The sequence below is a fragment of the Branchiostoma belcheri genome, unplaced genomic scaffold (genome assembly GCF_001625305.1).
Source record: "Branchiostoma belcheri isolate BF01 breed outbred unplaced genomic scaffold, Haploidv18h27 scaffold13, whole genome shotgun sequence".
Lineage (NCBI taxonomy): Eukaryota > Metazoa > Chordata > Leptocardii > Amphioxiformes > Branchiostomatidae > Branchiostoma > Branchiostoma belcheri.
Genome location: NW_017802713.1, coordinates 1,201,941 through 1,225,082, shown reverse-complemented (window position 1 = coordinate 1,225,082; position 23,142 = coordinate 1,201,941). Strand labels below are relative to the sequence as shown.

The 23,142-nt window shown below is 42.3% G+C and overlaps 4 protein-coding genes across 4 annotated transcripts; 1 reads left to right on the top strand and 3 right to left on the bottom strand.

The window, feature by feature from the left end:
• Positions 1-1,138: 1,138 nt before the first annotated feature.
• LOC109463890 (coiled-coil domain-containing protein 127-like) lies at positions 1,139-8,653 on the bottom strand. Its single transcript, XM_019760774.1, has 3 exons — positions 8,610-8,653; positions 2,735-2,932; positions 1,139-2,477 (listed from the first exon to the last, which is right to left on the bottom strand). Exons 2-3 carry the CDS (start codon positions 2,856-2,858, stop codon positions 1,723-1,725), a joined length of 879 nt encoding a protein of 292 aa, XP_019616333.1. The 5' UTR covers positions 2,859-2,932; positions 8,610-8,653; the 3' UTR covers positions 1,139-1,722.
• Positions 8,654-8,902: 249 nt separating this feature from the next.
• LOC109463672 (trichohyalin-like) lies at positions 8,903-11,129 on the top strand. Its single transcript, XM_019760524.1, has 2 exons — positions 8,903-9,072; positions 9,711-11,129. Exons 1-2 carry the CDS (start codon positions 8,949-8,951, stop codon positions 11,093-11,095), a joined length of 1,509 nt encoding a protein of 502 aa, XP_019616083.1. The 5' UTR covers positions 8,903-8,948; the 3' UTR covers positions 11,096-11,129.
• Positions 11,130-11,162: 33 nt separating this feature from the next.
• LOC109463897 (FAS-associated death domain protein-like) lies at positions 11,163-12,956 on the bottom strand. Its single transcript, XM_019760782.1, has 3 exons — positions 12,720-12,956; positions 12,138-12,191; positions 11,163-11,661 (listed from the first exon to the last, which is right to left on the bottom strand). Exons 1-3 carry the CDS (start codon positions 12,826-12,828, stop codon positions 11,402-11,404), a joined length of 423 nt encoding a protein of 140 aa, XP_019616341.1. The 5' UTR covers positions 12,829-12,956; the 3' UTR covers positions 11,163-11,401.
• On the bottom strand, positions 12,932-21,672 carry LOC109463671. Its single transcript, XM_019760523.1, has 10 exons — positions 21,636-21,672; positions 18,573-18,888; positions 17,938-18,084; positions 16,239-17,419; positions 15,736-15,812; positions 15,239-15,392; positions 14,677-14,837; positions 14,409-14,512; positions 13,278-14,051; positions 12,932-12,957 (listed from the first exon to the last, which is right to left on the bottom strand). The coding sequence occupies exons 1-10, from the start codon at positions 21,642-21,644 to the stop codon at positions 12,932-12,934; spliced, it is 2,949 nt and encodes a 982-aa protein (XP_019616082.1). The 5' UTR covers positions 21,645-21,672.
• Between the last annotated feature and the right edge of the window lie 1,470 nt (positions 21,673-23,142).

Sequence of the window (23,142 nt, the reverse complement as noted above, 5' to 3'; positions counted from 1 at the left end):
TTCTTAAGTACTACTACTACCAGTGATCATGCCTTTTTTTTCATACCATATGCTCCCAATAAACACTGAATGAGAAGTCCATTGATATTCAACAAAAACAGCGAAAATTAGTCTAGCAGACATGAAGTTCCTATACATAATCATAACTGATTGAGAAAGCCTGATGCAGCAAAGGTACATTATGTACATAATGATAATCATAATAGTGGTCTATTTAGTTCTTTGTAGTGCATGTAGAATCAGAGTTTTCTGAATTGTCATGTCATTTACACATTTATCTTAGCATTCTATATTACTATTTAAACTACCCTCCTGGTACTACTGGTTAAAACACGTGTACATACATGTACCTACCAAAAAGAAAGAATACAATCAGGGCTGGCATGAGGAAAACCAGCAGTCCACCCCAGTTATACATCTCAGCAGAGATCTTGTCTACTGTGTGCTGTGCGTTCAAGTTGTCCTCTTCCATACCTGTCATCTTTGTGCAGCTAGTAGTTCTGGTTAAATTAATTACACCACCTGTCCAACCACTTGTTTCCCAGGTCAAAGGTTAACCAATAAGAAGTAAGTATAGTGTGAAGGAGTGGTCCAGTGAAATTTGAGGCAGTGAAGAAATAGTTGAGGCCACACCAATTTAATTTATTGATTCTTAGATTTTTTTCATAAAATATAAGAAGTGACAGGGCAAAAAAATAAAAACAGGTCGAGGCATTCTATCCTAGCTCCAAATGCTACGATTGGAGCCATGAAGTCAACACAAAAGGCTGAGTTATTATCTAAATAATGAATTTTGAACTTTTAATCAAACCACCACATTGATAGATGGAAAACCTGTAGCAGCTAGCAAGATGAGTGCAAAATATGAGCATTTTTGAGTTGATTTAGAACCTTAATCTTTTTTTTTTGCATATCAGAAAAAAGATGCAGAGGCGAATCCGAATTGTTGTGACCTGAGAAGAAAATAGTACATGAAATGTGTTTGAGTCATTTTTACATACTGTGGTACAACGTTTGTAAGCTATACGTTGGTACCATAGACTAGCAATGTTGCTCAATGATTGTAACTGATGTATGGCAAAGAATCAAAGACACAATGTCATGCAAAAGTACACAAAAATCTCTTGTTTGCCAAGAATTTTAATTTTCACCCCAAGTCTTACAACATGTGACAATGTAATAATTCACACGGACTTCTATACACAATATACCATACACATTTTTGCACCTACATGTAGCCCTCCCTAGCAGCAGTCATTGATAGTGTGGTCTTTTCTTTTCATGCAGAGATTTCCCTTTCATAATGCATATTTTTTCTTTGAGACAATTACTGAAAAGTCATCAGTTCAACTGCAACTTTTACTTCTACCGTCCTTACATGTACTATTTGGGTGTTTGCAGGAAAAGACCCTAGGAATACACAAAAACGTTAATTTAATATAAGGGAAAATTGTATCACGGAATTTTATCACAGAAGTGTTCTTTCCCTACACCTTGAACAAACCTCTCTATTGTCTTTGCTATAATTATACAAAAATTGATGCATGGGTGAAACTATGCAACAGGTGCATGGAATTAAGATTTCATTTATGAACCTACACAATGTCCCTTTGACATTACAATTGAACAATGTTTCAAAAATTGTTTAAGACTGATTTTGCCTAAAGAATGTGTGCCTGTAAGACTATTCTGGATGTTTGCTAAATCCAGCGTCTGTTTTGGTTAATTTTTGCGTGGATCCTGAGCCAATCTCTCAGCCAACAGTTTGTTTTTCTCCCTCTCCACCTCCATCTTCCACTGCCTCCAAAATGTCCACATCAGTCTCCCATGATCCTCTGGTCTCGGCGCACAGTAGTCGTCGTACTTGAAGATTTCGCGCAGGGCAACCGGAACACGAAGACTTCGAGCGTGAACGTTGGTGTCCGCCTCTCCCAACATCTCTCGCTCTAAGTGCTCGCGATGCCAGCTGCTTTTCATGGGGTTCCAGTAACTACACTTCATGTTCTGCCTCTGTCGTAGCTGATTCTCCAGCTTGGTAAGGTACTCCTCCTTTGCACGGATCTCTCGTTCCTTCTGTTTGTACGCTAGTGACTCCTTCAAAGTGAAACCAAAGGGTCCTGTGGCCATCTTGGGACTTTCTGGCTCCTTGGAAACACTTGTATCTACGTACACGTCGCTCAGCCTTCTTGCAAGCTGGTATATTTGCTCCTGCTGTCTCTTGTAGTCTTGCTTCAGTGTTTGATTCTCTTCTTCCAGTTTTGAGATGTAGTGTTGATCTCTCTCCTTCACCACGTGGTGGCTTGCCAGCTTTTCGCGCAGCTTGGAGTTTTCCTCTTGCATGTTTTTCAGCTTGTCCCGTACGGTGCCACTCTCTTGCTCTAGATGGTCCATCTGTATCTTTGCTCGTAAGGTTTCATGTTGGTGTTCTTTCTCCAACTTTTCCTTCTCCTTTTCATCAGTTCTGTAGACAATCCAAGCTGTAGAAGGAGATTTAGAGTTAGTCATTTACAAGCCCCTACAAAACTATAAGCTTGAACTTAAGTTTCGCCACTACGTTTTCATGCGAATTTAGAGCCCCAAGGAGAGCAGGTAGTTTTGAAATGCTATAATTTTAGTAACGTTACATCATTCTGAACTTCATGTTGTCTCCCAGATCATCCCTCATTCTTGCCAGAGTTGCAAAATCCACCACCCTTGCTTCAAGCTTCAAGACTTTGACCTATATCGTACGTACCGACAAGTGGAGGCACCACGGCCGGTATGACGAAGCCCAGCAGCCAGCTCCAGCCGTCTGGCTCGCCTGGGATGTTCCCCGCCGCCCCAGGACGGTTCAGATCGTTCTCCCGCATACGGGTCATCTTTGCAAGGCTCGGGAAAGGTCTAAATATGAGCCGATTTCATCATTTTTATCGTTTCTGAGTCCGTTTCTTCGTTTTGTTACGCGCCGAAATGATGCATTTGAATGGTATATATAAAATGACATAGTTCAGTCACGGTGCACCAAAACAGGCCATGAAATGTATCCCCGTATTCCCAACAAGTCAGACCACCGCCAGGCGTTCACGAATTGACTGTGCCTTAAACAAGAAACAACGTTCAGAACGTCAAAGTTAGGCCTTTCTCAGATTTTCCGAGGTTTCCGCCATGTTTTTTGGCCAATTATACCAACCGCATGGGGGTTTCGTGGCGCCCGGTTTCCCATTTGTTTCCGGGTCACACCTCTAACCTTACGTATCGCGTACGTGTACCGGGGTGAAACCAAATACATGATCCTGTCAAATACATGACTCTGATACTACTTGGGAGTTTCCTATATACCTGAGACATGGGGTGGTACGATTAAAAAAATACAGTGACAAACTAAATATCTTATATCGCATATCAAAAGACATGGACCAAGGACGTTGTGTGTAACGTCCTTGCATGAACATAACAATCAAACAACCAACAATATCCAGGATGAAATCCCCGATCTGGAGTTCGTACTTTTAAATTGTGAAATAGCACTTGGCGTGCCCAGAAGCTCCGTTAACGCCACCGTCAGGGGTGAACTTGGAGTATTCCCATTATACCTCGATTCACAAACACATTAAGTTAATAAAATATTGGCTTCGCCTACCGAAGTAGTTTACCGAACGACAGGATCGTTATGAAAGCTTATATAACCTGTTCCGTTGAACTACAACAAGACTGGGCTGTCCATGTTCAGGACATGATTTGTAGGCACGGATTTCAAAATATATGGTTAAATCCTTCCGTTAATACCAACCAGTTTGGACATATCTTAATTAAAAGATCGTCTACAAAACACGTTTCTCTCTTGCTGGAGACAAGAAATTAAAAGTCTTACCAAACTCGATACCTACTGCAAAATTAAAACCCAATTCTGTTTGAACTATCTTTTATCAATTTAAAACAAATAATTCAGAAACAGCATAACAAAACTTAGGATTAGTGCCCACTCTTTACAATGGAAAAGGTCGCCACTGTAACACACCAGCCCGAATTAGAGACTGTGTCCCTCGTGTCATAAAGGCGTTGAAAACGAATTGCATTTCATAATGACCTGTCCTGCATATACTTTAGATAGACAAAAATTAATGAAATTGATCACAAGTAAAGCTGGTAAACCTCTCCCAAAGACAAACATAGACATTTTCAATCTACTTATGTCATGCCCCGACTCTATATCTACGTACTTTAAGGCCAATATATATGTACTGATATGTAGTGCATAATAGAGAGAAAGTATTATAACAGATACCAACGCCTAACGCACATCATGTCATACGCCGTTTACGTTCATATTCCTGTAGTTAAGTAGTCTCTTAGTATACATAGACTTGTTTGTATTGTATTGTTCACGCTGCCATACATTGTACCATGTACAATTGTTAGTGTAATAGAGTTCATTCATGTAACCTCCTTGGCCACTAAAACTAAACTAACCCTAACCCCCAACCGTAAGTCTAACACTAACGGGAGGAGTTCGACCTATATAGTCTATAAGTTCGACCTATATAGTGTATATGTGCGTAACCTGCATAACCATGCAGGTTACGCACATACCTTTGGAAATAGCCTGCGCAACATGAGCTATAATGTATATAATATTGACAGATAAGGATCACTACGACATTCAAACGACACAGATAAAACTTCTGTCGACTTAAGGCTGTGTCATTCCGATAACACAGGTGAAACCTCTGCCGAAAAAAGATCGTGTTATTTCCATGGCACAGGGGAAACTTCTGACGAAAAATGATGTGTCATTCAAATGACACAGGTGAAACTTATGTCGACATCTGCCAAAAAAAGGTGAAACATCTGTCGACTGAAGGCTATGTGATTCCAATGACACAGGTGAAACATCTGTTGACTGAGGGCTGTATCATTCCAATGATACGGGTGAAACGTCTGCCGAAAAAAAAGGTGAAACATCTGTCGACTGAAGTCGATGTGATTCCAATGACACAGGTGAAACATCACGGTCGACTGAAGGCTGTGTCATTCCAATGACGCAGGTGAAACATCTGTTGACTGAGGGCTGTGTCCTTCCATGACACACAGGTGAAATTTCTCATGACTAAAGGCTGTGTGATTCCAATGACACAGGTAAAACATTTGCCGAAAAAAGGCTGTGTCATTCCAATGTCACTGATGAAACTTCTGCCGAAAATTACGGATGTGTCATTGGAATTTTCGGCTATATTGTGATTCCAATAACACGGGTGAAATGTCTGTCGACTGAAGGCTGTGTCATTCTAATAACACAGGTGAAACTTCTGTCGACTGAAGGCTGTATCATTCCAATGATACGGGTGAAACGTCTGCCGAAAAAAAAGGTGAAACATCTGTCGACTGAAGTCGATGTGATTCCAATGACAGATGTGAAACATCACGGTCGACTGAAGGCTGTGTCATTCCAATGACACAGGTGATATTTCTCATGACTAAAGGCTATATTGTGATTCCAATAACACGGGTGAAACTTCTGTCGACTGAAGGCTGTGTCATTCCAATGACACAGATAAAACATCTGCCGAAAAAAGGCTGTGTCATTCCAATGTCACGGATGAAACTTCTGCCGAAAATAACGGCTGTGTCATTCCAATGACACAGATAAAACATCTGCCGAAAAAAGGCTGTGTCATTCGAATGTCACAGGTGAAATTTCTCATGACTAAAGGTTCTGTAATTTCAATAACACCGGTGAAACATCTGTCGACATAAGGCTGTCTCATTCCAATGACACAGGTGAGATTTCTCATGACTAAAGGCTGTGTGTTTCCAATAGCACAGGTGAAACATCTGTCGACTTAAGGCTGTGTCATTCCAATGACACATGTGAAATTTCTCATGACTAAAGTCTGTGTCATTCCAATGACACAGATGAAATTTCTCATGACTAAAGGCCGTGTGATCCCAATAACACAGGTGAAACATCTGTCGACTGAAGGCTGTGTCATTCCAATGACACAGGTGATATTTCTCATGACTAAAGTGTAAATTCCAATAACACGGGTGAAACTTCTGTCGACTGAAGGCTGTGTCATTCCAATGACACAGATAAAACATCTGCCGAAAAAAAGGCTGTGTCATTCGAATGTCACGGATGAAACTTCTGCCGAAAATAACGGCTGTGTCATTCCAATGACGCAGGTGAAATTTCTCATGACTAAAGGCTCTGTAATTCCAATAACACCGGTGAAACATCTGTCGACATAAGGCTGTGTCATTCCAATGACACAGGTGAGATTTCTCATGACTAAAGGCTGTGTGTTTCCAATAACACAGGTGAAACATCTGTCGACTTAAGGCTGTGTCATTCCAATGACACAGGTGAAATTTCTCATGACTAAAGTCTGTGTCATTCCAATGACACAGATGAAATTTCTCATGACTAAAGGCCGTGTGATTCCAATAACACAGGTGAAACATCTGTCGACTGAAGGCTTTATCATTCCAATGACACAGGTGAAACGTCTGCCGAAAAAAAAGGTGAAACATCTGTCGACTGAAGTCGATGTGATTCCAATGACACAGGTGAAACACCTGTCGACTGAACGCTGTGTCATTCCAATGACACAGGTGATATTTCTCATGACTAAAGGCTATATTGTGATTCAAATAACACGGGTGAAACTTCTGTCGACTGCAGGATGTGTCATTCCAATGACACAGGTGAAATTTCTAATGACTAAAGTGTAAATCCAATAACACAGGTGAAACATCTGTCGACTGAATACTGTGTCATTCCAATGACACAGGTGAGATTTCTCATGACTAAAGGCTTTGTGATTCCAATAACACAGGTGAAACATCCGTCGACTTTATAAAGGCTGTGTAATTCCAAAAACACTTCCATTGACACAGGTAAAACACCTGCCGAAAAAAGGTGAAACATCCGTCGACATAAGGCCGTGTCATTTCTCATGACTAAACTAAAGGCTGTGTGATTCCAATGTCACGGATGAATTTTCTGTCGATAAAAAGGCTGTGTCATTCAATGACACAGGTGAAACTTCTGCCGAAAAAAAGGCTATGTCATTCCGATGAAACGGGTGGAAATATCAGCCGCCTTAAAGCTATGTCATTTCAATGACACAGGTGGAAATTCTGCTGTTCAGGGCTATGTCATTCCGATGACACAAGTGAAATATTTGCCGTCTTAAGGCTATGCTATTCCAATGACAGGTAATAATTCTACTGTTCAGGGCTACATCATTCCAATGACTCAGGTGACATATGTGCCATATTAAGGCTATGTCATTTCAATGACACAGGTGGATATTCTGCTGTTGAGGGCTATATCATTCCAATGAGTCAGGTGACATATCTGCCATGTTCAGGCTACTAGTATGTCATTTCTACGACACAGGTGGAAATTCTCTTGTTCAGGGCTATATATCATTCCAGTGACACGTGAAAAATCTGCCGTCTTTACTCGTCGTTTATTTGTATAACATATAGCTAAGACGATAAACCTACATGTTTGGTTATTAATTTCTAAACGTACGTGTGTAAAGGATAGTTCGTTTTCGCTCACGACAATTGCAGTTAAGGGGTAAATGCAACTTTGGACTACATATTTTTAGATGGAACAATGCCAGAAAGTCTACATACATGTAAACATTTGCTTGACAAGACTGTACAAGTAAAGACGGCAGATTTTTAACGTGTCACTGGAATGATACATGACCCTGAACAAGTAGTCAGGACGTCCCGGTAAAGCCGCGAGTTTGCGTTACACTGTTACAGACTAACACCGAGCGACAACTTTTTTTTTTAGACAAGTTTGCGTTAGCGTTACACTGTTACAGACTAACACCGAGCGACAACTTTTTTTTAAGACAAGTTTGCGTTAGCGTTACACTGTTACAGACTAACACCGAGCGACAACTTTTTTTTCAGACAAGTTTGCGTTAGCGTTACACTGTTACAGACTAACACCGAGCGACAACTTTTTTTTCAGACAAGTTTGCGTTAGCGTTACACTGTTACAGACTAACACCGAGCGACAACTTTTTTTTCAGACAAGTTTGCGTTAGCGTTACACTGTTACAGACTAACACCGAGCGACAACTTTTTTTTCAGACAAGTTTGCGTTAGCGTTACACTGTTACAGACTAACACCGAGCGACAACTTTTTTTTCAGACAAGTTTGCGTTAGCGTTACACTGTTACAGACTAACACCGAGCGACAACTTTTTTCCAGACAAAAATAGGCAACATTCCAGTAACGCTGTACTTATTCCTGTGTATTACTTTATTAGTGATAACTAGCGGTCGATGTGTGTTACAACGAATGTAATTTGTGTGCACATCTGAGATGACCCGGAAGTGGATGTGACAATCGGTCTTCTCCAAACCCCCATGCAGAGCGTGAAACAACACGGAAACCTCGCCAAATTGATGCATTTGACGGTCAACTTTGACGCCCCAAATCTCATCTTCAGACCTTTTTTGATATGATCAACTGTCCACTGTGTGATGGTCTGACTTGTTGGGAATACGCGGATACATTTCATGGCCTGTTTTGGTGCACCGTGACTGAACTATGTCATTTTATATATACCATTCAAATGCATCATTTCGGCGCGTAACAGTTTTCACTTTGACGCCATGTTTAGGGGTAAAAGGTCAAAGAGGAGGAATCGCAAACATATAAGAGGGAGGAAGAGCTAATACATTGCATAGCTGTATGCCTTTGACATAATCCTTGATCTTCAACGTTGCAATTAGCTTTGAGTTCAATATCTTCTTCAGCCGTTCAGACTGAAATTTGACGTTTTTGTTCCTTCTCTTTCTGAAATAATTTAAACCTTGAACTTTACTTCACCCGTTTGCAAGAGTGGTACAGTCTGCCCTTTTGTTTACTTTTGTCAGCTGTCGGTCTTACGCCCCCTTTTTACTGGGGTGCCAGTGGTGGAAGTGGCCTTGCGAAGATGGCACGTATGCGGGAGAACGATTTGAACCGTCCCGGAGCGGCGGAGAACATCCCAGGCGAGCCAAACGGCGGTTGGGGCTTGCTGGGCTTCGTCATGGCCGTGGTGCCAGCAGTTGTCCTTGGTATGTTGTTGTTGTGATTCAGGGACAGAGTACAACATGAGAAACTGGAGTCTGCATTATCAAGGCCTACTTTATGTTTGTCATAATTAAATAAAGCTGAAGTAAATAATTACTAGTATTTTCGAAAAAAATATCATTTATGTTTTATTTCCTAATTATTCATGGTGATTATGTGCACTCACCCATGCATTACATAATGATAACGTTGAATATTTAAAACTATACCAGACTTTGGACCTCTGCCTTCCGTTATATATGACTAAGGACGTTATGTCAGTTGAAGCTCCTTGATATAACTAAGCGTCCTTGGTTTGTGGTTACCATAACTGAAAAGTCATGGATGGGAGTGAATGTCATTAAAACCAAGGACATTAGTTTGATTATGGGCCTCCTAGCTGCTTTCTGTGGAACTGCAGAAGAGGATTATGGGCCTCCTAGCTGCTTTCTTTGGAACTGCAGAAGAGGCCTGGTTTTTGTGTCTCGTGTTCTGGACACGCAGAAAGCTTTTGGAAAGAATAGGCAACAACCTCATGTCTCAACTTTCCAAAATTTCTTTAAAAGACAGTGCAGTTAGGCAATAACTGCACAAAGGTACAGATAACTTGACTGATGGACTTAAATGCAGTTTTTCTTTACAGCCTGGGTTTTCCATACAAAAGGAGAAAAGGAGAAAGAAAAGATGGAAAAAGAACATCAACACGAAATTGACGTCTTTCGTGACAACCAGAAGAGAATGAAACAAGAAAACGCCATGCTACAAGAAAAGCTGGCAGGCCATTACAAAGTGACGGCAAAGGATCAACACTACATCTCAAAGCTCGAAGACGAAAAGCAAGCCCTACAGGAGGTTTACAAGAAACAGCAGGAGCAAATACACCTACTTCAGCATAAAGGCAACACCATTCGAGACAACCTGGCAAAGGTACAAGAGGAAAACTCAAAGCTGGCGGAAAGGTTGGTGATTTACCAAAAAGTGCAGAAAAGAGATCATCATTATATCTCAAAGCTTGAAGAAGAAAGGCAAAAGGTGAAGAAAGACCACAAGGAACTGCAGAAGCAAATACATCATCTTGAGCAAGAAAGTAGCATCATTCAGGCTAATCTGACAAAGATGCAAGAGGAGAACTCTAAGCTGCAACAACAGCTTGCAAGTCACCTTGAATTTAAGGTAAGGGATCAACAGTACATCTCAAAGCTTGAACAAGAGAATCAAACACTGCAGGAAGTTTACAAGAAGCAACAGGCGCAAATACACCAACTTGAGCATAAAGGCAGCAACATTCTTGGGAAACTGGCAAAGATGCAAGAGGAGAACTCCAAACTGAATGAAAAGCTGGCAAGCCATCGTGATGTTAAGGATAGGGATCATCATTACATCTTAAAACTTGAAGAGGAGAATCAGAAAGTGAAGACGGACTACACGGAGAAGCAAAAAGAGATTTACCAACTTGACCAAAAAGGCAGCATCATTCTTGACAAACTGGCAAAGATGCAAGAAGAAAATTCCCAACTGACTGAAAAGCTTGCAAGCCATCGCGAAGTCAAGGAGAAGGATCAACACTATATCTCGAAGCTGGAAGAGGAGAATCAATCGTTGAAGCAAGACTACAGAAAACAACAAGAACTGCTTGCAAACTCTGCGTTCACTTTGAAAGACTCACTAGCATACAAACAGAAGGAACGAGAGATTCATATTAAAGAGGAATACCTGTCCAAGCTAAAGCAGCAGCTACAAGAGAGGCAAGACATGAAGTGTAATGCATGGAACCCCATGAAAAGCAGCTGGCATCGCAAGCACTTAGAACAAGAGATGTTGGGAGAGGCAAATACCAACATTCACGCACGGAATCTACAGGTTCCGGCCGCCCTGCGCGAAATCTTCAAGTATGACGACTACTGTGGGCTGAGACCAGAGGATCATGGGAGACTGATGTGGACATTTTGGAGGCAGTGGAAGATGGAGGTGGAGAGGGAGAAAAACAAACTGTTGGCTGAGAGACTGGCTCAGGATCCACACAAATAACATTTAATGCTGGCAAATCACTTTAGATGAGTAGTGGTACTTCTATGCATTCTTGATGAAAACAATTGAGTGAGAAGCAGACATAAGTTTGATTTGTTCTGTAATGGTTTTATTGGTTTTACAGTGGAAACAAATAGTATCAGATACATGTAATAGTTACAACTCTCTGGTAAAAATATAAACTATACATTACTTGAAAGGAGTGCATGCCATTTTATACATAGCAATACTTGTACACGTCAAATATGTGAAATATGAATACCATGAGGCACACCAACATGACAAAATTGACCTAGTAGCATTATCTCATTGGGCAGGAGACATATCTATATCATCTGCCAAAGCGGTGAGGTCTGCCTCCCTCAGAGCCTGTTGTAGAGCCTGAACTGTAGCAGCGCCCCCCTCCCTCAGCCGCCATGTTTCCAGCACATCCATGCAGCACTCCTTAACCTCACGGGGATGTCTGGTCTCGATGCCGTCAATCTGAGCAGGTTTCAGACCAAGTTTCCTGGCAAGGTCTTTCCACTTGTCAGGACCTGTGTCCTCAGCAATGGTGTAGAAGGCACCTATAGACAAAATCAGTGACAATGAAAAGTTTATTGCAAATTCGTGCCCGGAGGCTAATTGCAAATTACAAAACATAAAAGAACAATGAAATAGAGTATAGAATAACTTAAGTCTACATGATAAAGGTAGCTGTCTAGAACTATAACTATGTCTAAAACTATATGTCTGAAGGGTTTGACTTCTCTTCTGTAAACCATGGAAGACGTAATGTCCCACCTTTTCCAAAATTTGTGGGTTTTGGGAAGTTAAAAGAAGAATAGTTTTTTCTTGGTCTGTAAGTTTAGAGAAATTGGGACAATGATTTTGTCATGTGAATGTCATATGGATCACTGCCTGTATTTTACTTAATATTATTCAACCCAATTCAAGTTTAAAACTTTATGAAAATTTATCACTTGAGTCACAAAGTGACACGACAATTGGAAATCTAGTAATTGAGCATAAACGTGACTGTTCCCTAAAACTTAGAAATTACCTGATAGCTTCTTTTTGTATTTAATGATCTCGACTTTCCGCTCCTCAGTTGCAACTGTGATAAAAGAGGATTTAAATTTCATAAATATGTTGAACTTTGAAAAATGACCATTCATAATATACTACAGAAGTTTAACATGCTCAGGGTTTACTTTGACATCTTTTTACTGGGAATCTTAATGATTGTAGCCTTCCTTTCATGGGTATTAACTTAAAGATTTCCTTTCAAAAATATACCAGATTCAATGTGTTAAGTTTGCAATAAACTAAAACAACTTCACTTCATTATGCATTCACGTTAAAGTTAAAGAGCCTTCCCGCATCAAGTGACGCATAGGGCGGCGCCCATCTCCATTTTCACTAGCAGGGGGCTAAGTCCACTGGTAGTGGTGTGTGTTTAACTCTTTCCCAAATGCTGAGTGCTAAGCAGAGAAAGCAGTATGTACCATTTTTAAAGTCTTTGGTATGACTCGGCCGGGGATCGAACTCACGACCTACCGAATGCAAGGCGAGCACTCTACCCACTTGGCCATTGCACCGGTATAATGTGTGCACAACATGAAATAAATGAAACCAATCGTACCCATTGTTTCTGCAATCGCCTTAAGACCACAGTCCAATAAGGTGTTTTTCAGAAGCTGGATGGTGTCCTTTGGACCAGGTCTCTTCTGCCAGGTGTCCAGGACATCCATGCAGCTTTCCACCAGGCGGCCTTGGTGCTTGCTGACCACACCTTGGATCTGAGCTTCTGTGAGTCCCAACCTCCTGGCTAGATCTCGCCATCTGTAGCCCGTCTCATGGGCTACCAAAGTAAAGGTAGACTGCAAATCTTCGAGAAACAAACAAGAACAGTCAACAGTGCATCTGAACACAATTAGACAATGAAGTTTCAATCGAGACAAGTAGACCTAAACTACTAAGACTGTCTTGTCATTAAAAGTCAAAATATACATTGTCAACTCAGCTAGAAATTGAAAAATCATGTTAATTTTTTAAGTATGAAGTATGCCTGTGCTGGCCGTTGAGTGTGTATACACTTCAATACTTCATTGTATGGGACATGAGCCTGGGTAACATATCACAGCTATAAATATGTGGTCTCTGATGATTTGACCACAAACTTCGTCTGAATGTTGCATACCTTCAAAAACGTCTGTCATGGGTTCCTTTGTATCTGATCCAACTTCACCAGGATTCATATTTTGGTTGTTGCCTGCTGCCATCGATGGCTCCTCATCCTTACTGATAATCTTAGCCGTTTGGGACTGCAGCAAAGCGTCTTTATCTTCGCAAAGACTGACTTTGTCCAGTAGTGCTCTCAACCTCGGGATGTCCTTGTCCACATCGACGTTAGCCGACTCGTTCTCATACATGGCTAGAGACTTTGCGACTGTTTCTTTGGCTTCTTCGTGACGGCCCAATCCGTGTAGCGCCATGCCCAGAAATTCTATCACCTCCGCCGTTATAATGTTGGATCCCCAATTCTCTTCGTACCACTTAGACGCCAGTCTCAGATGCACCTCTGCCTCTTCGTACTGTTCCTTATACACTAAAACCTTTCCGAGGTTGAAGTTAGTGTACACGGAGTAGCGGCCGCCAGCTAGAATTTCCTTCTGCATCTCCTCAGCCTCTAGAAGGTACTGCAGGGCCTTGTCGTATTCCTTCCGGCACATGAACTCAAGCGCAACGTTGTTCAGGGAGGTAACAACAGACTGGTTCGGTTTGCTGAACCAGCGGCGTTTTAGACCAAGGGCGCTTAAGTGTAGGTCCAGAGCTTCCCCTAAATTTCCCATCCTGTCGTAGATGATGGCCAGGTTGTTCTGTTGCGGTCCTATCATCGGATGATTCTCACCGAACAGTTCGATTCTCATCTCCAAACATCGTGTGTGATACTCCCTCGCTTCCTTCAGGTTTCCTGAAAAGTAACGCCAGAAATAGGGCAAGTCAAATTTACCTCCTGCTACACAGTTAGCCCAGATGAAAGCTAGTTTGCAAGAACATGTAAGTTACTGCATTACTAGTCTCCACCAGACTCCTTTTGCAGGCTGATAGATAGTAGAAATTGGCCTAAAAAGGGAATATCATTGGCCAGAGGAGATGGCCGCCATAGAATCTCCAGCTTGCCTGCAAAAAGAGTCTGGTGAAGACTACTGCATTACCATTATGCAATAAATATTCAGTATATTGTTAACAAACGTATCGTTATCTATGCCGTTCTTACCACCAATGTTTTATCTTACGGCGGATTGTTGAACGCAAGTGTGGTACTCACCGACGAAACCATGGACCATCCCCAAGTTTGCCAGGGTCATTGACTTGCCAACACTAGGTCCGTGTCGAAGGCGGTCCCACATCTCCAAGGCATCATTAAGGTACCTATTGCATTTGAAATGGGGGGGGGGGGGGCAATAAGTTAGATATGACCGTGTACCGTGTTGCTGAAGAAATTGAGCCATCGTCGTACAATTCTGGAAACATAATAATTATAGTAATAGCTTTTCTGAGTCAAACTTGTATTTCTAAAGAATGCTAAATGGTACCTTATAGCTGTCTTGTAGTCTCCACGGGTGTGGTAAACGTATCCCATGTTGGTATACAGTCTGGCCAGTGTGGTGCTGCTTCCTAGCGGCTCAAGTAGGGCCTTTGCCTGCATGTAGTTGTCAAAAGCCTCCTGGTATTGTCCCAACTGGCTACCCTTAGCCTAGAAAGAGACAGAAGGATATCTTCACTGGAAACAATGTTTTATTACACTCATTCAACGTTGAATGATGACAATTGTATTTTTCACAAACAGAAACTGATAAGTGGCGTTTTGATGTCATCATCCTAATGAATCAAATGACCATTTTTGAAACGTGTAAATGCCACAAACGTAAGTACATACATATAGATAATCAATTTGATATACAAGCACATGTATGGATTTATTTTTACAAAATAGCAGTTCTAGACCTGCATGCCTGTTAAGACTCGTAGCCTTGTCCAAACATATTTTCCAGGAGATGACGAAAGAGACTCAGCAGCTAAAATAGATTTCGATAACAGACTGTAAGATTTGTCCTAAATCCCGAAGATCTACTTCTAAGCGGTCTTCGTACTCACATGACCGAGGACAATGAGCAGTTTGGCCTGTTCATCTGGTGTCCCTTGCACCGTGGCGGAGTTGAGACAGGCCTGGTAGAACGGAATGATTGCAGTGCTCGGGGTGTACTGGTTCATCACCCCTTCACCTTCGGAAACCGCACCGAAGAACGCCCTTCAGAAAAAGAGACATAAACATCATTTGAAAAAAACATCATCAGATCAAAATAAGACTTGTATTACATTATGAAAAACTTAAACTGTTCTCCAACTCAAAATTAGACTCACCAGAAATTTCCGACTGAATCACTCAGTCTTCCTCAACTATCTGACCCAAATGCTGTGGACACGTGAGTTTTTCAACTGTATTACAGTGTAGCTCTATTTGTTGATGCTCAGCATTTAGTGACAAAAATCCATGCACTTGAACATTTATAACATTTATCAATGCAAAAATGTCTTGTAGGAATCAACAACCAATCGAACAGGCCGCCTAGGGAAGGGTCCCATACTCTTACCTGTAGGAATCCTCGTCAGCACAGTTGATGGCCTCTAACATCATCTTCTCGATGTTTTGGAAGTCACTTGTCAGGTTCTGTGAGTATATACTATAAAGTTAATTTCACATAGAAATGAACTTGATGTTTAAACGGCGCCGTCATTTTAAGTTTTCTAAACCGAATACTGTCAAGTGAATATCTTCGTGACAATATGCATGTATTAGTAGTGCCTCGGTCAATATTGACCATTGTTAAGTCCTACTTGATAATATTCTTTAACCTTATCTCAGCTACGATTTTGTATGATTTACACAAGTCATCAATAGATCAATGAGCGAGTATCACAATACAATACCGATACAATCAACAAAGAACCATTTGCTATATAACACCACCTCCACACCTTTGGTGTGTGTTACATCAAATGTAATGGTCAGGAGACAGACCTGAATTTTGCCCATTGCTTTAGTTTTATTAGTATCTAACACAGAGATATTATCAAGGTACTAGTATCCTCTCACCCGAAGGCTTCGCGGCGCGTCCCTTTTCATTCCCTCCCCGATTTCCTTCAGAGCGTCCGCAAAGAAGATGCAGTATCTTCGGCGGGTCACTCCGACGTCCATGCGGTTGCCAAGACAGGCCGGCACGATGTTCCGCAGGAGAGAATTGATGTCCCACCTGCCTTCTTGGTTGTCGAACTCCAGGAGCGAGCGCTGCCTGAGAGGACGCAGTGCGTGTGCCTTCACCACGGCCGTGCTCTCCTCCCCCGTCACCGCTGCAGCCGCCGCTGTGCTGAAGGTGCCTGGGATGAAGTTCAACTCTGCGTAGTGCTTCTTCAGAACGTCGGTCAGCTTCTGTACCGCACTGCTCAAAACATGGCCTACTCGCTCGCTCTTACTGTAGCTGTCATCGCTGAGCGGGCTCTCCAAGACGCCTTGCCTGATAAGCTCGATCAGTTCTTGTGGTGTGTAGCCCTCCTCCTCTCCACCTTGCAGTTCATTCCCGGCTATAGTCAGGGCTAGCGGTAGACGGCCACACAAGGTCACAATCTCCGACGCCAGATCAGGAGGGACTTCGGGGGCGATCGTCGTCAGCAACGCTGTTGCTTCATCGTGGTACAGAGGGGGAACGTGGATGTCGAAGAAGACTTTGCGTTCCTTCGCCAGGCGGAACTTTCTGCAGGAAGTCACCAGGAAGAACACCTTAGAAGACGCTCGGACGATCTTACAGATCACGTTCAATAACTGGGACTGTAGGTCGTCGTCTTCGAGAATAGTGTCCGCGTTATCACAGATGAAGAGGTGGAAGCCTTCGACCTTCTTGACTTTTTTGACGGCTGCCATCAACGACTCCGGTGTCCACATCATTCCAGGGCAAAATCCAGGCAAGAGAGACGCGAAAACCGTGTCAATGAACAGATCTGTGCTCTTGAAGTTCCTAACATCAAGGCAGTGGCGTTTGAAACGGACGTTTTGCTCTTGACACCTCATAGACATGAGAAGTGCAGCTTCATTGGCTAGGCGACTCTTACCGACCCCCGGCAGACCGGATATCAGGCCCACCTTGAAACCGTCCTTAAAGTTTTTCCTGATCCTGTCGAGCTCCTCCTGTCTTCCTTGGAACGGGACGTCCGGGAAATCTTCTATTTCGTCGCTGTCACCTGAAGCAGCTCGTTCACGTCCTGTTGGCAAGGGCTCCACTCCTGTTTTGAAAATAGATACATCTAACTGTTAGTAGAACATTCATCGAACAGTGACTGTTTTCAAAGATAGCAAACACGTGCCTCCAAATTTTTGACGTTCACTGTACGCCTTGATTACGAGTGACTGATGAACCTCTTCAAGGATACATTTAAAATGCTTCAGGAACATTTAGTAGCCTGGGTACCATCCTACTTGTTTGCCGGGGCTCCCACACTCGCTTCCCTAACAAGCCCCGGCATACAAGTAGGATGGTACCCAGGCTAACATTTAGTGGTGCATTTGATGACTCAGCGGCAAGTGATACATCAGTAGCCATGGTACATGAAGACTTATGATCGGCAATTCGGTAATTAATGTATAGTAATGAAATGTAAAATATATCTGATGATACAAATACGTTCTCTCGAGGAAAATATTCACATTGTTAGCAAAAGAATTTTCTTAAACCCATGAGCGGCAAATGAACAATCTGATTGACAACAAAATCAACACAATTATTGGTTCAATCAGCTATCACCTGAAATCATCTGAAAATTATGCAAACCACGATCTGAGGTGATTCCTTGATCAGCGGAGCAGGGCTTGAAGTGTTTTCCCACAGGAGCGCTGTCAGTACCTTCTCCGGCAACCCTCTTCCTTTTCTCCGACGGAACTTCCTTTTTACCTGCATATTTACGGATATGTAAAGGAAGCATAAAGGTATAGAATATGTTAACGTAGTATTCAAGCACACTGAAAGGTGACGGAAAGACGGAACTTGCCCTTCAGCAGCCTTTACGAAGTCGTAAAGTCTACTGAAATATTTTCTCACCTTTAATATACTTCTTTACATATTGCGGAAAGATTGCTTAAATGTCTGTTTTCGTGCTGTGCTGCAAAGGATAGTGAGTGTGTTTTTATTGTCAATGAAAGCGCGGAATTCTAGAGGTTGCTTTAAAGTGCGGCGATGCTTGATATGTTTGCGTACTAATTAAATGTCTGTCAACACGACACAACTCAAGAAGGCTTAGATGGATTGTCTTGATATTTGGTATGTGGGTAGCCCTAATTTGTCAGTCTTAACGGTTAGCATAATTTGGCGAAGGTATGAGATCGTGGAGCTCTAGTTAAATGTATTTATGTACACAGACCCCAATTTACATATGAACTCACCTTCCTTCCTCTGTACCTCCTCTGCCTCTCTTGCTAATCTTGACTTCTTCAGACCTTTCAGTACTTCTATCAGCAAGTCTAGACGACCCTCGCCGATCTCATCCTCGTCTTCTAGCATCCTGCACATCTCCAGAGGTGTGGCGTCTTCCAGTCGGGCCTGGCCAAGCCGATCATCGAGGATCGCCCGTAGGTTTCTCACATCTTTTTTACCGAAGCTGTTGTTGATTTTTATGTACAGTTCGTTGCGGAGGGAGAGTTTTGCCGTGGTTCGTGCGGCACCACCGCCAGTCTCTTTGTCTGTATTCATGTTGGGGTCCTTGTAAAACAACAGATATTTTGTTTTGAGAGAGTCAACAACAACAACAAGTCAAAGTTTATTGCATAACGATTGTAACAAGATACAATGTATAGCAGTAATAAGATTTACTTAGCTGGTATGGGTCAATAAAAATTCTACACATAGGTTCATCTCTGTCTAGCAGAATGCTGCATAAAACTGCTGACTATGAGTGGAGTTCTTCACCACTAGGTAACGTTATATACAAACTATATGCTACATAAAACAAGTAAACAACACTCAGAAAGGGCAAGCCGGTCGTATACATACAGATTTAATTAATTTACATCTAATTTAACAGCCATTGTGTAGCAAATGATACTCCCCCGTTAGTTAAGATTCCTGCGTCGGCAAAAGATGACGTCACAAATGGAACTTCCCCTGTCCTGGAATTCCCTGAGTTGGCAAAACATTACGTCACTCGGTTTACGCCCCGTCCACGTGCAAGCGAATCAGAACCCAAATTAACCCTTTCGGCCTTATCTATGTAAATTAGTTTCATGTCTTAAGACGAAACCCGGACCGCGTGGTCAGTTTGGAGCCAGAATTCCGAGGTTGGACACCGCGGTCCGGAGGTCTGCACGTGGCACGTGGGCGGCGACACAGCGACACTTAGCGTAATTTTGGTCTAGTCTATGTTAGTTGTTTAACCGCCTCGGTAACCCGCGCCCTCCGGCGATATTGGTGAGTGTCTTTGCCCTAGCCTTGTATCCCCGTAGTGTAAATTGCCCCCCTTTTGGAAACTGTTACTGCTTTAAATTGTCCCATTGCAAACTTGTATGATTATTGATGTGCTCCCTTGTTGTATGATTATTGATGTACTTTCTTGTAAAGTGACCTGCGACGAATAAACAGAGTTGGAACGAGAATTGAACCCTGGCTTGGTGTGGTGAATCCTGATTAGTTAAGAGCCCAGATCCTACCGCTAGACATATGTGACAATTGACTTGGAGTACCCACTTGAAGACCGATCAATTTTTAATACTTGTGTTTTGCTCTCAGAATTAGGTTCTATCTAACACACGATCAGAAAACAGTCAAGTAGCTGACTGAGAGCAGGCTTCTGAGGAAGTTGGCCATGTGCCAGTGGGTAAAGGAAAACAGAGACATTCACAACGAGAGCTTAATCTGCCACCCAAAATGTTTATGTCAAGTGTAAGAACTAAACTAAAAATCATGAACGGATATGTTAACGTTTGATGAATTTTCTGTGCTGTCTTGTAAAGGTCACCTTCACATGTTGCTGTTCATTTAGTGGAGAACCTAGAGGTTGTTGCAGTGTGTGAGGTTCCACATGTACAGGGCACTTGATAATGAGGAGTGATTGAAGACACACTTAGGCCGCAGCAAGTAAATTCTATGGATGACATCCTCCGCAGACTCCAAATCTAATGCGAGCGGGCGAAAAAAAACAAGGTTCCTACATTTTAAAATTTTGACTCAATCATTGTACAATGATTTTGATTCAGTGGGAACATCACATATACACAGCCAACATCACATATCACTGCATCAAAGTATGAAACAGAGCCTTTTCTTGTCTCCTCTCTTCATAGTTATCTGCCACCCACCTTCCGGCAACATGGCAACAGACATCTTTGCCCATTTTCGGCATGGTGATTACTGTCAGAGGGCAACAAAATGTCTTGTTTTTTTTCCAAAATCGGGCGAAAATTAATGCGCGCGCTGATGTCATCCATAAAAATTACTTGCTGTGGCCTTACTAGTACATAGGAGCAAGGACGTTTTATAGAATGTCCTTGATAGAAAATGTAAAAGGTCCTTGCAAAAACAAACTGAGCTAATTATGCAGCCGACATAACGCTTGCAGGTTTCCTCAACCAAAACGACATTTTGTTTTGGGGCCCCGGTTGACTGACAGGTGCCCCCACTTCTGTGACGTCATCACGAGTCTGCTGTTGTTACCTTTCAACTTTGACTTGACCTCCCTAACAATGTCGTAATCAGGGGGTTTCCATTCGTCGTGTAGGCGGGGAATTTTCGTTGACGTGTCAGGATTTATGTCCCCTGAACAATGACACTTTAAAGACACTTTAAACAAACATTTACGACACAAATCCATAAATTTACAAGGTCACCTGCTAAACCTTGATGATGTGTCTCCTCAAAAGTATCCGTGACAGTTAGTTGAAAAAAAGTCTTTTGAACGGGTACCATGTGGTTTGATACGTTTGCCGTTATTTCATCTTAAACATCGGTCCGAAACGTTCTAGTCTATTTCGCAGTCGGGTGTGCACATTCGCTGTAGATGCCTGTCCTTTGCTTCATATTTCAAGCAGAGATTTTGCAATTCTACTTTCGTTTTTACTGTCTGACGACAGTAATCCGGACACAATGTAAATAGGTAAACTGATCTTAAGTTCAGTCATAACTTTTATAGGTGTATCTTCCATATAGTGACTTTCAGTTGACAATGTTCAATGTACAGTACCTATGACGTATAGATTAATAATATATAAGCTTAGTGCCTCTAAATCTCGGCGGTGCCTAATACATTGTACATGCAACACGCCTCGAAGTGTGTTCGACTGATACACGTAGCACAATGAAATACTCACCGTGGGTCTGGCACCGAATGATGTCTGATCACTTGAGCACGTCAAAGTTTAATCAGCCCGCTGTTTAGTTCCGCAAAAGTGTGACGGTAGTCTGTCAGACGTCCAGAACAGAGATACTACACTGCTTCTCAATACTAGTGAACGTACCTGCGTCATTTACCCGGCGGCAAAACCAACGCTTTTGTCCCTGCTGGCCGCTGAATACTGAATGCTGGATGTTTACAAAGACAGCATCGCAATGGTGTATGGGAAGGGGTAGCCTCTACCAGGCACCACGGATCGCTGGAAAAATAGTAAAAATTGGCCGAAATAAAGGACCGAATAGTATACCAGAGAGGATCCCGGGCTATAGAAGATCCAATTCGCGACCCACAGAGTGGGATCTTCTCTGGTATACTATCCCTTTATTTCGGCCAATTCATTTTTCCAGCGATCCGCGGAGCCTGGTAGAGGCTAGGGAAGGGAGACTCTGGAAGGTGTCGAGGTGAAAGTTACTAATCTCCAAGCAGATGCTAGGGTGGAAAAAGACAGTATCAAATTGACCAGGCAGTATTATTCATTCTCCATACGCCACGCGAAATGGTCAAAAGTTTTCTGTCTGTTGTGATGCCACCTGCCACTCAATACCTTAAGCGGTGGGTCTCCTAACAGTTTCCAGGGGCAAAGATATTGAGAGTATTAAGTATTAAACAGATGTCTAATCAGCGGTTGTTGCCTTGACAATGTACGAGTTATAGGCTTCAGTAAATGGTAAAGTATTCATTCTCCCTAACTTTCCACCTGTAGTTGTAAAAACACGGCATTGCGCAGCTTTCAACCGTGGTGGAAATTTGAGTCGCGCGCGACCATATTTGAAACAAACAAATGTCAAAGGGTGACTGAAATCTGACACAAATGGATAGGTCTCAGTACGTGTACTGTAAGGACCTTTGGCGTCGAGCTACACAGAGGCCTGCATCTTAGTTGTGGTGAGCGGAGCGAAGCTACAAGGGCCACCCCGACAAACCAGCTGGATACATACGTATACAGGTCAGTGGTTCCGAGTTCATTGTAGTTTTAGAGAAAAGGGAGGCTATGAAAGTATAAGAATAAAACTGCCATATGCATGGTCTCTACAGTGTTTACAAACCAGCAACAACGCACGAACCAGAAATATGCCCCGTGGGCAAAAACCGAATTTCTCAGAAGCCGTTACCTACGTGATAGCTAAGCTTATCTCGCACAGGTCAACTGCAACATTTGACCCTGTTTGGTAAATAGTTGACTCTCTTATCTAAGCTTCTATTTCAACGTTGTTCTTTTCTGTCTAGGAAAGCGACGAAAGACTAGAACTGTCTTGAAGGAAACACAGAAGCACAAGGAAGTGGTGAACATCATATTCATGATTTCCGTTTTGGCAAGAACAGCCGGTTCTGAAACCAAAATGGCGTCCCTAGAAGATGGACAAGTTGCCGAGTTTGACTGTTCACTCTCTTCGCCATAGTCTACGCCTTCGGTACGTAAGTCTTCATGTTTGTGTATGTCAACAATCTTCGGAATGTCCAGATTGGTTTATTGTTTCCATTCATAACAATACACTAAAACACAGCCACTTGTATAAGTACTAGTATCAATGTTGTTTCCGTATGTTAGACAGAGGTAGCAAGGTAGTCTT

Coding starts and splice junctions, on each gene's coding strand:
- LOC109463890 (XM_019760774.1), bottom strand. CDS start 2,858: ATGACCCGTATGCGGGAGAACGATCTGAACCGTCCTGGGGCGGCGGGG. Junction 2,478..2,734: donor CGTGGTGCCTCCACTTGTCG/GTACGTACGATA, acceptor CTCCTTCTACAG/CTTGGATTGTCTACAGAACT.
- LOC109463672 (XM_019760524.1), top strand. CDS start 8,949: ATGGCACGTATGCGGGAGAACGATTTGAACCGTCCCGGAGCGGCGGAG. Junction 9,073..9,710: donor GGTGCCAGCAGTTGTCCTTG/GTATGTTGTTGT, acceptor TTTTCTTTACAG/CCTGGGTTTTCCATACAAAA.
- LOC109463897 (XM_019760782.1), bottom strand. CDS start 12,828: ATGGATGTCCTGGACACCTGGCAGAAGAGACCTGGTCCAAAGGACACC. Junction 12,192..12,719: donor GGCGATTGCAGAAACAATGG/GTACGATTGGTT, acceptor CTTTTATCACAG/TTGCAACTGAGGAGCGGAAA. Junction 11,662..12,137: donor ATACAAAAAGAAGCTATCAG/GTAATTTCTAAG, acceptor TTTTGTCTATAG/GTGCCTTCTACACCATTGCT.
- LOC109463671 (XM_019760523.1), bottom strand. Junction 18,085..18,572: donor GGAGGTACAGAGGAAGGAAG/GTGAGTTCATAT, acceptor GTAAATATGCAG/GTAAAAAGGAAGTTCCGTCG. Junction 15,393..15,735: donor GCTGACGAGGATTCCTACAG/GTAAGAGTATGG, acceptor CTTTTTCTGAAG/GGCGTTCTTCGGTGCGGTTT.